The following is a 13,509-nucleotide window of genomic DNA, read 5'->3' on the forward strand; positions in this document are numbered from 1 at the left end:
AAGTGATTCTGGAGTGTCCCCAGTCAACTACCAGAAGCAAATGCAGATTCCTCTCTTAAAATTCCAACTTCAACCCAGGCCCCAAAGAATTCCAACATATAGAGCTCTAGTAAAACCTAGTAAAGAAACAAGGCACTGAAAGTAAGAATTAGCAGGAAAAACAGATAGCAGAATTATATTCGCAGACTTCAGACACTGAAGTTATATCACAGGTTATAAAATTATTATGCTTATTATGATAAAAAAAATGAATGAGAAGCTTGAAAGTAGAAGCGAAGAGCAATTAATTTCAAATAGGCAAAAATTTGCTGTAGTGAAAAATATAATAAATAATATATAAAACTTCATTGAATGAATTAAAAGCAAATTGGACACAGCAGAATAGAAGATGAGTAAACTGGAAGATAAAGTGAAAGAAATTATCCAAAATGCAGCCCAGCCACTAACAGAAATGATGAAAGAGCTATTTAGAGACATGGAGAATACAGTGAGAAGTTCTACTGGTATCTACTTGAATTCTAGAAGAAGATAATAAAATGAGGAAGAGGCAATATTTGAAAATGATTTTCTGTAGTTGTTGAAAGACACTAATCCTCAGAGCCTAGACACTAATGGATCTCAAGAATGACAAAACATCCTACAAAACACCATAACACAAAAGCAAAAAAAGTCTTGAAAACAGTCACAACAAAAAGAGATCACTTACAAAGAATTTGCATTTAACACTTACAAAAACATTTACAAACTGGATCTGCACAAATACATTATCCCCTAGCCATATCTGGCTATTAAAATTAAATCAAATAAAAATTAAAAATCCTCGTCTTAAGTCACACCAGCCATATATCAAGTGCTCAATAGCTACATGTGGCTAATGAATACTGTACTAGACAATGGTGATATAGAACATTTCCATCCTTACAAATTATTGTATTATGCAGTGCTAACTTAGACTGATAGCTGACTTTCAGCAGCAATAAGGGAAGTTAGAAGGCAGTGGAATAATATTTTTAATGTGCTAAGAGAAAAAAATGTCATCTTAGAATTCTATACACAGCAAGCAATCTTTCAAGAACAAGGGTAAAGACATTTTATACAAGCAAAAAATAAATTTGTTTATAAACTCTATCTAAAGGAAATTTTAAGGGATAAACATTGGAAAACAAGAGAATGATTCTGTATGAAAAATCTGAGATTTGAGAAGGAATGATGAACAAAGAAAATGATGAAAATGGTGGTAAGTGTAAACAAACATCGTATAAAATACTAATGTCTAATTTTCTGGGAGAGAAGGAATGGACACAACTAAAACACCGTACACTAGCATGCAAATTGGAAGGGCTGACTAGAATTAAAATGTGCTTAGAACCTTGTAGAAGATATAAATCCAAAAGCAAGCAAGGAAAGGAGAAAAATAGGAAAGGCAAGATAAAAGTGAAAGTACATAAAATGGTAGAAATAAATTCAAATGTATCAGTAGGGACAATAAATATAAATGAATTAAATTCTCTTGTTAAAGGAGAGATTGGCAGAATGGATTAAGTAGCATAATCCAGATATATGCTGTATGCAGGAGACAGATTCCAAACATACATAGAAAGTAAAGGGATAAAAAAAGATACTAGGCAAATATTAATAAAAAATAAAGCTAATGTGGATATGTTAATACAAAACAATTTTTGTCTTAATGTATAAAGATAAAGGAGTGTCAGTATATAACAATACAAGGTTTGATTTACCGGGAAACAAAGCCTTAAAATATGTAAGGCAAAGATGGGTATGAATACAAAAAGAATAATTGAAAAAGTCACCTTTTAACACACCTCTCTTTGTAATTGATGTATCAAACAGACAAAAACAAAAACAAAAAAACACCACCCCAAACCTCCCTAAACCAGTAGAAATATCAAAGCAGTATCACATTTAACACTTTGATCTCACCTAAAAGAACACTGGACCCAACAACTGGAGAACACACATCCTTCAAGCACATGTAAAACAGCTTTTGGAAAAGGGCTAAATGCTAAGTCATAAAGCTAGTCTCTAAGTTTCAAAGACCATATTTTCTGACTACAGTGCAATAGTGTTAGAAATCAATATCAAAAAATATAAACAGAAAAACTCAGTATGTTTGAAAATTTGAACTTCTAAAAATAATAAAAATGTACATTACACATCAATATGGGTGAATCTCAAACAACTGAAATAATTAAGTCACAGAAGACTACGTAAAGAATGACTCATTTATTTAAATTAAGGAACACATTCATTGGTGATAAAACTATAATGTAAAGACAAGGAAATGATTAACAGAAAATTTACTCTAGTGGTTATCTGTGGGTGGTCAGGGGACTGTAGAGGTAGAGCAGAAAGAAGATACACAAGGGGCTCTACAGCATTATTAATATTTCATTTCCTGGGCTGGGGCTAGAGCTCTAAGTGATCATTTAAAATTTTCGTAAACTACAAAGAAGCTTATATACTTTTAGATGATAACAGAATTATAATAAGTTATTTAAAAAACAAATAAATGTGGGGAGGGGAAAAGGAATTAGGTATAATTGTCAGAATAAAACTAAAAAGTGACGAGGATGAACAAGTTGTCACCCATATCAAAGCTTTCTCTCTAGATTATCCAATGTCTCTCCCTGCCTCACTGCTCTGTGATACTGTTAGGAAAGGAAAAATCTCTCTCATCCAAGGTCTCCCTTATATTGTTTTAAGAATTCACTTCATGGTCTTATCTGTCTTTCCTGATATAGGTTATGTTCATTAAAATGTCTACATTAAATCAAGTTTGTAGACACCTGTCCTTATCTTTCTACCCTAAAAAGGGTGGGATGGAATCAAGAAACAGAGGTGAACCTGGCCAGTGTGGCTCAGTGGTTGAGCATCCACCTATGATCCAGGAGATCATGGTTTGATTCCCTGTTAGAGCACACGCCCGGGTTTCGGGCTCAATCCCCAGCAGGGGGCATGCAGGAGGCAGCCGATCAATAGTGCTCTCTCATCATTGATGTTTCTCTCTCTCTCCCTTCCTCTTTCTCTGAAATCAGTAAAAGAAAGAGAAAGAAAGAAGAAAGGAAGAAAAGAAGAAAGAAAGAGAGAGGTGAAATACTGTTTCACCTGCATGTCACTTTTGGCAGCTTTCACAGCATCAAAGAGATCACTGGCTGGTGACTCGGATTCTTTCTGGCTATGACCACGTACCATTCGAGACCCTTTCTTAGGATGTTTTGCCACCTAAAAAGTATAAGTGGATCAAGAATATCTTTAAAAAGTGAAAGTGACATTACCCTTGGTTTCATCATCACATAGTTAGGCTTAAGCTGCCAATTATACAGCAGAGTTTGACTTACTGCTTATATCTGAAGTAACTTATTTTTATACTGTAAACTCTATTTTTCTATTAAAAAGTTCCTTGCCCTATTCCTGTTCCTCTGAATACTCTCCTATTTTATTCTTTTCTCTTCAAAATTTGCTTTCTTCCCACTCTGTCTCTTAACACTTTTTAATCTTGTCCTTTCATCAAACATATCTCCTAAACCTCTTCTAGATGTTCTTTTGCCGCTTCCCAGACCAGGTTAGAAAACAAAACAAAACTGACAGACTCACTGGGGTTGTTCTGAGTGGTCGTTTTGCTGCTCTCTTCTTCATATTGCGTCTCGAGCTGTCTTCAAAGTCACTGCCTTCATCAGCTGACAAAGAATCACTATCCCTATGAGGGAGTGTGGTTCTCCTTAGATACAACACCCCAGTTTCTCCATAAAAAGGGGAAATAAATTATTATTTCTTTTAATCTCTAACTGTACCCCCTCTCCATGAAAAAAATATATACAGATTTTCTTCAGGAAGAGATGAGCTTACTGTTACCAGGAAGTAGGGACAAAGTCTTAAAGAAAAACTCACTTGAACAAAGGAATTAAGGTGGGTAAAGGAAAACCCTTTACTAATAGTCTCTCTGAATAAAAAAAATCAAATATTTACTTAAGCAGGCAGAGGGATCACTGCTGTGTGGAGAAAAATCAGCATGGCTTGGGAAGTCGTATATTACTCAGACATAAACAGGAGATTAATATGGGCCTGAAGTTAAATTCCACCCCCTTGAAACAAATTCCCATCTCTTATTGATTAGAGTTAAGTTTATAATATAGATATAATCTATTCCTCAATAATAGCACTGACAGAAACAGAAATGATTCAGAGGAGGTCAACTGAAATAACCAGATTAAAAGACACACACAAGATATATTATTATAATCTTCACAGAAAAAGCTTAAAAATGGTAACAAATAAAGATAGACGGACCTGTATATAAAACCCCCAAATAAAAGCACTACAGGACAACTACAGAGTGTATACTGTATGTCAGGCAACAAATAAAGAACTCTTTACTTCCCCTTCCCCTATCTCTCTGTCTCCACATGCTGAACATACAAATGTGTTGGAGAAAGATTTTGACAACTTGCGTGATAGATTTATAACAGAATGTTGTGTGTTTTGTTAAATCCTTACCGAAGGATAGTCTTTCCATAGCTTTTCACAGAGTGGAAGGGAGGAAGGGGGGAGAAAGAGACAGACAGACATTGATGTGAGAGACACACATCGAATGGTTGCATCCTGACCGGGGCTGGGGATTGAGCCTGCAACTGAGGTACATGCCCTTGACCAGAATTGAACCCCATACCCTTCAGTCCACGGGACCACACTCTAACCACTGAGCCAAACTGGCCAGGGCAGAATGTATTAATTCTTGATGTCTACAACATGTAGGACAGATAAAAACAGCCAGTAGAGCTGGAGGGGGGTCACTGTTGTGACCAGCAGAGTATCTTTTACGTTTTCATATAGTCACACCCATTTTACTATCAAGGTGGTAAAATGACAAAGGGGAAAGCTGCCTACCATGCAAAGGAAATCCAGACAAGGTAACAATTTCTGGCCAACTCCACTCACCCCTCTGAAGTCTGGTCCGAGTCCCTGTCATCACAGGGCACATTGACATACAAACTGGATGCAGACAGGCTCCTCTGTCCACCTCCCACTGCTTGTTGAAGTGGGGAGGACACACTGCTTGGGGAGGATGAGCTACGGAGCCAGGAGGAGGCAGATCGAAGTGTAGGCATGGTGGTCCAGCTGGGGAAGGAAAGAGAGAAAAGGGCTCCTACCCCACCACTTCTCCCTCCCCAACTCTGGCCATTCCTTTTCTTTCCAAGGGAACTGCTCTAGAACTTGGATGGCACCCCCCACCCCCACCCAAAGACAGATTCCTGACCTAAGGCATCAGGTCATTAAAGACAGGCAGAAAGGCGCAGACTGCGGGTTTGGAGTTGCTCTCCAAGGGCAGAGCAAGGCACACACCAGGGCAGCTTAAAGCAGACGCCCCTCCATATTCAGAAGCATAAATTGCCTGGTGCAAAGTGAACCAGCTCACATGTTACAAACAAAAAAATAAATAAAAATAAAAAAGCACCCAGACTTTCATTTCTAGGAAGGTAGTACTACCTGATTCCACATGGAATGGGATGGGGCATTTTTAACGCTTTTGGAGCGGGGAAGGGGCGCCATTAGAAAAGGGCCAGAAATGCCAAAGGAGTAAAGGAAAGCTCGAGTTCTCTACTTTTCCAGATGATGGTACCTCTGACCCTCCCTGGGGTAAGTTTCTTTGGGCTGAGGAACCTTTCAACTGCTGACGAGACTATTAATCTCTCAGGTACTGGAGATGGAGGAGGCCAGTAGCGCATGGAGGAGGAATGGGCCGGGGGGGGGGGGGGGGGGGGGGGTTGGGAGGGCCGGGGGTTGGGGGGGCTATTCTCGGGTCAAAGATGAGCCTCACTGTCTGAGCCCGGTACAGTGACATCTGGCTGTGCAGGGCTGAGGAAAAGTCACCACCTGGGATCCGCTCCTCTGGTTTCTGTATTCACCCCACCTGCGACACAGGCGCCGGCCGCTTCCCTTCCAGCGGCGGAAGAATCCAGAAAAACGCGGGAAGGCGCCAGGAGGGTTGTGCGCAGGCGTGAGCCCAACGGCTTGTCTCGGAGCTGGTAATTGTCGCGAGGCTTGGACGTGTGCGAGCTCGTGCTCACCACGTTCCAGTCACGCCTCTGGCAGCCTCGTGCGGCCACCAGCTCTCCCGCGTGCCGCCCAGTCACGTGGACTCAGGCACTCCAGCCGCCCGCTTCAGCCATGCTCCACCCAGGCCCCGCCCCTCTGCTTGCACTATCCCCCCGCCCCCCACTACCACCACCTGCCACGCACACTGTTGGCCAGGCTTTGCAATACACCAGTAGTAGCCCTTTCAATCTGGCTTATCGACCACCATAGGCTAGGTTCAGCCCTGGCCCCGCCTTTCGAACCGGATAGCCACGCCCCTCAGAGAGACCACGCCCCTATCCCACCAACCTCAGTTCAACCTAATCCCACCCCTCTGCCGAGCTCCCCCAACTGCATTGGCTTAATTTCTCCCTTGATCCCGCCCCTGAGGCCGGCTCCTTACCTTCATTGGCAAGACCCCGCCTTGGGCCCCTCCCGTTGTCCGACTCCCCTCTCCCATTGTCTCGGCGGATGTTGCCTAGTTCAGCTGTTGTCCTCGGTGTTCAGTTTGACGAGGTCGCGCTCTTTCTCTGGCGGCGGGACCTCCCGCAGCAGAGAACCGGCTTCCCGAGTTCGGGCAGCTCTTCTTTCCTCCTTAGGACCCACTTTGCTGTTCCAGGGTCGCAGCGGCTATGTCCGCGCTGCAAACTCTTCTGCTTCTGCTGCTACCTCTGTATCCCAGTCCTGGTCCTGGACCTGGGATCGAGGCAAAGGTCACTCGGAGTTGCACTCAGACCCGGCAAACTCTGGGGGCCCGGGGATATAGCTTAAGCTTACTCCCTCCCGCCCTGATCTCAGGTGAGGAGAAAGAGGAAGACTAGAGAACTGGGGGCGATGGAGGGGGTTGGGGGTGGGTCATCTCCATCTCACAATAACTCTTCCCTTTCAGAGTGACCGTTACAATCTTTTTATACCATAGTAATAACGCCTCTCCTCCTGAACTTCCTTACCAGGATCACAATAACCCTCCTGTTCTCTTAATAGCTCTTTTACTCCACTCCCACCCCAAATCCCTTATTCTATAAGTAGCACCCAGCTCTCTGTTTCTTTCTTTACAGACCAATTTGTTCCCCTCGCTATTTCTAAGAGCACTTCTATAATACTTTCTTGCTTACAAAGTAACCCCACCCCTTCAAACCCCATTCTTTCCATAGAAGCCATAAGTCTTTAGAGGCCTGGGGTATTCAATGTTGGGGAAGGTCCCCCGAGGACCCTCTGATCACTAATTTGGTCCATCACTATTTGATCCCATGGCCGTGGCAGTGAACTGGGGCTGGGTGAGGGGACAATAAGGTGGGGATAGGGTCAGGTAGGAATGTGGGTACAGACAATAGAAAAGAAAGCAGGCAGGTGAAAGAGAAGAGATGGCCCCCAGAGATAAGCAGGAAAAGGAAGGAATTTTACCACATCACTTCCCACCATTCCTTGTGTCTCCTCTGTCCAGGTGAGCACCTCCGGATCTGTCCCCAAGAATACACCTGCTGTTCCAGTGAGATAGAGGAGAGGCTGACCTGGGATACTGAGGCTACCTTCCAAGGCCTGGTGGCGGAGATTGGCTCCTTCCTGGTTCACACATTGGCTGCCCGGCATAGAACATTTGATGGTGAGGACTCGGGGTCCCCAAACCTGACCACACACCTCCTCTCTGGCTCATGACCCCAGCAAGCATCCTGTCTTCACTTCCTGCTCCATCCCGAAGGCACCCCTGTCCTGTCTTAGCCCCCCACTCCCTCCCCATTCCCACCCAGGCTCTCTCCAGGGTCCTGCCCCACCCTGTTCCCAATCTGCCCAAGTCTGAGAATTGCTCAGTTTCTAACTCACCTGTCTTTTCTCCCCATTCCCATCTCTTCTTGCCTCTGCCCTTTCACTTTTCCATCCTCTGGCTTCACCCCACCTCACACCCCTTTCTTTGCATTTGCCACAGAGGTTTTTCGGGAGATGCTTTCGTCAGCTGAGCACTCCCTGGCCCTGCTCTTCCACCGCTCCTATGGCCGCCTATATTCCCAGTATACCCCCTTATTCAGCAGCCTGTTCTCTCGGCTGCGGGACTACTATGAGAAATCTGGTGAGGGATTAGATGACGCCTTGGTGGATTTCTGGACGCAGGTCCTGGAGAGAATGTTCCCCCTGCTGCACCCACAATACATCTTCTCCCCTGAATACCTGTTCTGCCTCACGCGCCTTGCCTCCTCTGCTGATGACTCTCTGAAGCCTTTTGGGGACTCACCCCGTCGCCTCCGCCTGCAGGTGAGGGGTCCCAAGGCCTGAGTTTCAGCCACCTCTGACCTAGTGACCTCTGAACTGTGCATTTACCCCCAACCAAATAACACCCTCCCCTTCATGCCCTAGTCACCTTGACCTGGTGATCCCCACATTGTGCATTGCAGCCATCTCTGACCTGGTGATTCCTATCTTGAGCCCAGTGACCCCTGCCTGACCCCGTGCTCCTTGGTTTCCTTTAATTGGTTGTCCCCCCTCTCATTCTGTGCTGTAGTTTCACACACATCCTTGACCCACTCACCTACTCTTGGCCCCCAGCCACCTTTCTGCCAACTCTTCCCTCATCCTAATATTTTGACTACTTCTGGTTCAACTAAACATGAATTAGGCACTTAGTATTTGAGAAGGATTTTCATTTTATAGTATCTCATTTAATTGCTATCATAACTCTGGGAGGTAGTATCCCTGTTTTATAGATGAGAAAAGTGAACCTCCCAGAAGTTAAGGTCTCACAGCCAGTAAATGGTAGAGTTGTGTCTCACACCCAGGTCTTCTGGCTGTAAGTTCAGTGTTTGTTCTGATGCACAGTCTCACTGTCTCCAAGCCCTATAAAACAATCCCTCCATCTCTTCCTAAGCCCAGCTCCCCTTGATCCTTCTAGACTATAATTCCTTTGAGCCTCTTGTATCTGCCTCCCTGTACCACCTGATACTCCTAACCACCCTGTGATAACTCCACAAACCTACCCCCCACTGCTCCTCCCGTTGGTGCATTCTCTTGGCCCCAGTCTTGACTGATGCAACAACCCTATGGTTTTTCTCACCTTCTTTCTCCTCTCCCAGATAACTCAGGCCATGGTGGCTGCCCGGGCCTTTATCCAGGGCTTAGAGACTGGAAGAGATGTGGTCAGTGAAGTACTTAAGGTTAGAGGGTGCTTGAGTGTGGGTGGGGCTCTGGGAGGGAGAGGGAGAGGCCCCATGAGGAAGAGTCAGATGCCAGCTGGCAGGAGAGATCCACAGCTTTCCCATATCAGCCTCGAGGCCCTGGCATCTCAGGGTGAATCAGGAAGGAGGAGAGCCAGAGTGAATTATCCCTCCTGTCATGATTCATGACCTCCTCTCACCTCTGACCCTTTCCTGCCCTCTGATGACTCATACCCCTGCCAGCTTCTGGGGTCCTGCTCATCTGCATAGCATTCTGAGATTGGAGTAATCCCCCCCCCCCCCCCCCCCCCCCCGTTTCCTCCCGACTCCTCAGTGGCTCCTCCTTTCCTGCTATTGAAGGCCAGATTCCTGACCTGGCCTTCAAGGCTCTTTTTCTATCACTCATTCTCTCCCTGACCTCTAGCCTTACCTCCTGCATCCTCAGTTTCATCCTTCCCCAACCATGATGGGCTCACTCTTGTCCTTAAACCTTTTCTCAGACTCCACTGTTCCATCCTTCCCAAGAAGCAGAATCTACATCCTGGACCCTAGGAACTTCCCTCCAGTCTTTTGGGGGTCTCACCTGCTGCCACATGGGGTTACCAACTCTAGCCATTCACATCAGTTCTCCACATAGGGCCTGGGAAGGTAGGGTGGGGTATTTGACTTCTCTCTGTGCCCAACACCAAGCTTGGCTAAGGGCAGCCTCAGTGTGTGTGGATGACATAGCCCAACTCTCTGCTCCCAGGTGCCCATATCCCAAGGCTGCAGGCGGGCTGTGATGCGTCTGACTGGCTGCCCCTTTTGTCGGGGGGTCCCCCTGCTGCCGCCTTGCCGGGGCTTCTGCCTTAATGTGGCCCATGGCTGTCTCAGCAGCCAGGGACTGGACCCTGACTGGAGGGCCTATCTGGGTAAGGCCTCAGGAAAGCCTGAGAAGGCTGTTTGTGTAGGGATGAGTGGGATGGACTTGGCAGGATATTTAAGTCATATTGAGGGGGGCCATGGTGGGAGATCTTCTCATTTGAGTCCCCTCATTTGCTGCTCAGGTCAGGATTTGTGGGAACTTCCTAGTTTAGTGAGTACCTCCCTGGCTGGCCCCCCATTTCACCCTTTGTCTTTTTCCCCCGCCTTCAAGATGGTCTCCTATCCCTGGCTGAGAAGCTCCAGGGCCCCTTTTCCTTTGAGCTGGCTGTCCAGGCCATTGGAGTGAAGATCTCAGAAGGTTTGATGTACCTGCAGGAAAACAGTGTAGGGGTGTCCACCCAGGTACAGGAGCCTTGAGGAGCATGGAAGTGTCAGCCTGGGGGCTGGGAGAGACAGTAGGGGGTGTCAGTTCTAGTATAGGAGAGAGAAGGGTGGAGGCAAAGGCCTGGGGTTGGGAGATAGTGTTGGGGTCTCAGGGAGACACTGTAGGGTATCTGGGGGAAAAGGGAGGTCAGGATAGATTTAGGTGTTGGAGTGGGGATGCAGTGTGAATTTCACCATGTGTGGGGTGTCCCTGTGCTGCAGGTGTTTCAGGAATGTGGGGTCCCCCCAAAGGCGATGGCTCGTGCCCACCGAGCCCCTGCACCCATTGAAGAGGTGAGCCGGCTCTGGACTCCAGCAGCAGGGGAGGAGGAGCCCCCCACGACAGCTGCTAGCAACAGCCTACACGAGATGGTGAGCTGGGGTGCAGGTCGGGTGGGGGTGTTAGGTGGGTGGGTGGGCGTGCGCTGCAGCTCCACCTGCTCTCTCTGCGCGCCCAGGTGTGGGAACTCCGTGAACGGCTGGGCCGGGTCCGAGGCTTCTGGGCCGGGCTGCCGCTGGCGGTGTGTGGGGACCCCCGCATGGCAGCGGACATCACGCAGGAGGCTGCGCCCTGCTGGACCGGAACCGGGCGGGGACGGTGAGAGCCAGGCAGATGGGCGGCTTGGGAGGCCCAAATCCGGGGGTGGGGCCGATCCGCAGGGCTGGGCGGGAGCCTTTGGGGCTGCTCTGCTTGCAGGTACTTGTTGCCGGTGGTCGGGGCCTCCCCGACCGAGCAGCTGGACAATCCAGAGCTGGAAGTGGAAGCCTCAAACTCTGACCTCCGGACTCGGACGCGGCGGCTGCAGCTCCGGTCAGCCACAGTCAGGATGAGGGCAGCGGCCCTGGGACGCAACCTAGAACTAGAGGACTGGGGTGAGACCCGATATCCAGGGGGCGAGGGGGGAGGCTGAGCCGCCACTGCTTTGTGAGTCCCTCCCCTCGCATCTCAGTTATCATTCATACATTAATTTTACATTATTTATTGAACCCTTACCTCAAAGGTTAGGTTAGGGGTAGAAGATCAATATGACAGAAGGTCTCTATCCATGAGCTCACGTTCCAGTTGGGGAGACTCAGAAACATTCTTACAGAACAGTGGGCAAAGGCGGCTGGGTGGGGGTGCCTTTGGGCTGGCTTCCCAAAGTAGTTTGCCTGAGAAGCAAGGCAAGAACATTAATTTTCTCTCTCTCCCAATATCTGTCACTCTCTCTATCTCTTTGTCTCTCCTCCCCTCACGCTTTCCCTTATGCTCTGCTTCTGTGTACTTGTTTATTTTCTCTGTCTTTTCCTATTTATCTTCTCTTCCCATCTGTCTGTCTCCTTGACTTTTTTTTCTCCCATTGCCTGCCCTCATTCCCTTGTCTATCTGACCTATCTCCTTGCCTTCCTGTCACTGTCTTTCTCCATCCACCCATCTATCTACCCAATGTCTTTCTCCTGCCACACTCTTTCTTATTCTGTTTTTTATCTTGTGTTTTCTTCCTCCCTCTTTGTGTCTATCTCTTTCCCACTGTCCCTTTTACCCATCCCTGTCTCTGATCCTCTCCCTCCTGGCAGATGAGGAGGATGCCAGTGGCTCTGGAGAGGGACAGCACTATGCAGATGACTGGATGGCCGGGGCAGCAGCTGTGGGTCCCCAAGCCCAGCCTCCTCGCCCTCCTGGCCGCAAAGGAGGTTTCATCATCCGCCAGAACCAGGGCAGGAGCAGGACTGGGGGGACATCTGTTGGTTTTCACACCCAACCCATTCTTATTCTCTTCCTCTCAGCCCTGGCCCTGTTTGGACCTCAATAACAGGGGAGGGGTACCCTGGCATCAGAAGGGTTCATGGCCCTTCCCCTCCTCCCCACTCAGCTGGGTCTGGGGAGGAGTTGAAGGGGTCTGCAGAGAAGGTTGAGAAGGGACTTTTTGGGTGAATGGCTAGGACCCCAAATCCATGAGATTCCCATTGGGTTTGGGTGGGTGGGTGTTCACAATATTTGTTTTCATTTGGTATCAGGGTGGGGGAGCTGGGGGTATTTATTTAGGAAGGACTTACGGTCTCTCCAACAGAACCTCTAAGGTTGGTCTCTAGTGGTCAGCCCCAAGGAGGAGAAAGGGAAGACTTTTAGAGTGACATTTGGGGGGTGGGGCTTGAAGGAAGTTGGAAGTAGGGAATGGTGGGGTCACCTGACCCCAGAAATAGACAAAGCTGGGTGCTGACAGAGTGCAGGGCAGGGAACTTAGGTATATGAATAGGATATCAGGATCTATGGGCCTTGGTTCTATGAGTTTTTTAGCATCAATTTCTTCAACTAAAACGCAAAAAATGAATAAAAATTAAAATTCATGACCTCTGCCATCCACATCCTTCACAAGTTTTGCATTTTACAAATAAACAACTTATTTATTGGACCCTGAGTGTGACTTTCTATAACTTCAGCAGCCCTCCCTGAGCCCTGGCTCCTTGCAGAGGCCCCAGAGCCTCGAATGGCTTGTTTTCTGCTTGTTTCCTTGTCTGTCTTGGATCCTGTCCCCTGATACTGAATTTGTGCAAGTTGTTCACCCTCTGGATGTGAGAACCTTCATCTGTAAACTGGGGAGAAATGTGAGGACCAAATAGGAACTGTGTGACAAGGAAGCACCTTGTCACTGGCAAAATTCTTTTTGAACATGAAGCATCATTAATATTATCACACCACTGTCTCCTGCCTTCAGGACAGGGCTCCTCCTCTTCTCTGCGTGTCAGCCTCTGGCTGCCTTGTCACAATTTCTTGACAATGTCTGCTTTCAACTCTTGTCTGTTTCTCCTTTCTGTCTCCTGAATGAGTCTTTTGTTCTGCAGAAAGCAAAGAAAGAAAAGGTATAAGTGATTCTTAAGTGTGAAAGGAGGGTAGAAATTGTGTCGTCCAAGGGCAGGCGGGGTGCCCCAACTAGGGAAAGATGCATGGAGGGAGAGACCCAGAGGCTCAATCAAAGCTGAAGCAGCTGCCGGGACTGGCCAGACA

General features: G+C 47.3%; 2 protein-coding genes across 3 annotated transcripts in view; one reads left to right on the forward strand and one right to left on the reverse strand.

The window, feature by feature from the left end:
- Window positions 1–6,111, reverse strand: part of STAG3 (STAG3 cohesin complex component) — a 30,267-nt gene extending 24,156 nt beyond the window's left edge. Inside the window, exons 1-4 of the mRNA XM_081133527.1 lie at window positions 5,930–6,111; window positions 4,957–5,136; window positions 3,616–3,718; window positions 3,127–3,243 (exon numbers count right to left, since the gene is read on the reverse strand). Of these exons, the coding sequence (XP_080989653.1) occupies window positions 3,127–3,243; window positions 3,616–3,718; window positions 4,957–5,126 (390 nt within the window). The 5' untranslated portion in view covers window positions 5,127–5,136; window positions 5,930–6,111. The remainder of the gene's footprint in view (window positions 1–3,126; window positions 3,244–3,615; window positions 3,719–4,956; window positions 5,137–5,929) is intronic.
- Window positions 6,112–6,535: 424 nt separating this feature from the next.
- On the forward strand, window positions 6,536–12,887 carry GPC2 (glypican 2). 2 transcript variants are annotated; one of them, XM_081133528.1, is made up of 10 exons: window positions 6,536–6,891; window positions 7,538–7,696; window positions 8,018–8,340; window positions 9,156–9,236; window positions 9,985–10,147; window positions 10,372–10,502; window positions 10,746–10,895; window positions 10,982–11,121; window positions 11,221–11,396; window positions 12,081–12,887. In XM_081133528.1, the coding sequence occupies exons 1-10, from the start codon at window positions 6,726–6,728 to the stop codon at window positions 12,314–12,316; spliced, it is 1,725 nt and encodes a 574-aa protein (XP_080989654.1). In that variant the 5' UTR covers window positions 6,536–6,725; the 3' UTR covers window positions 12,317–12,887. The 2 variants fall into 2 exon arrangements, with proteins under 2 accessions (XP_080989654.1, XP_080989655.1); XM_081133529.1 differs by lacking the exon at window positions 9,156–9,236.
- Window positions 12,888–13,509: the final 622 nt, after the last annotated feature.

This window comes from Miniopterus schreibersii (genome assembly GCF_964146895.1).
Source record: "Miniopterus schreibersii genome assembly, chromosome: 3".
NCBI lineage: Eukaryota > Metazoa > Chordata > Mammalia > Chiroptera > Miniopteridae > Miniopterus > Miniopterus schreibersii.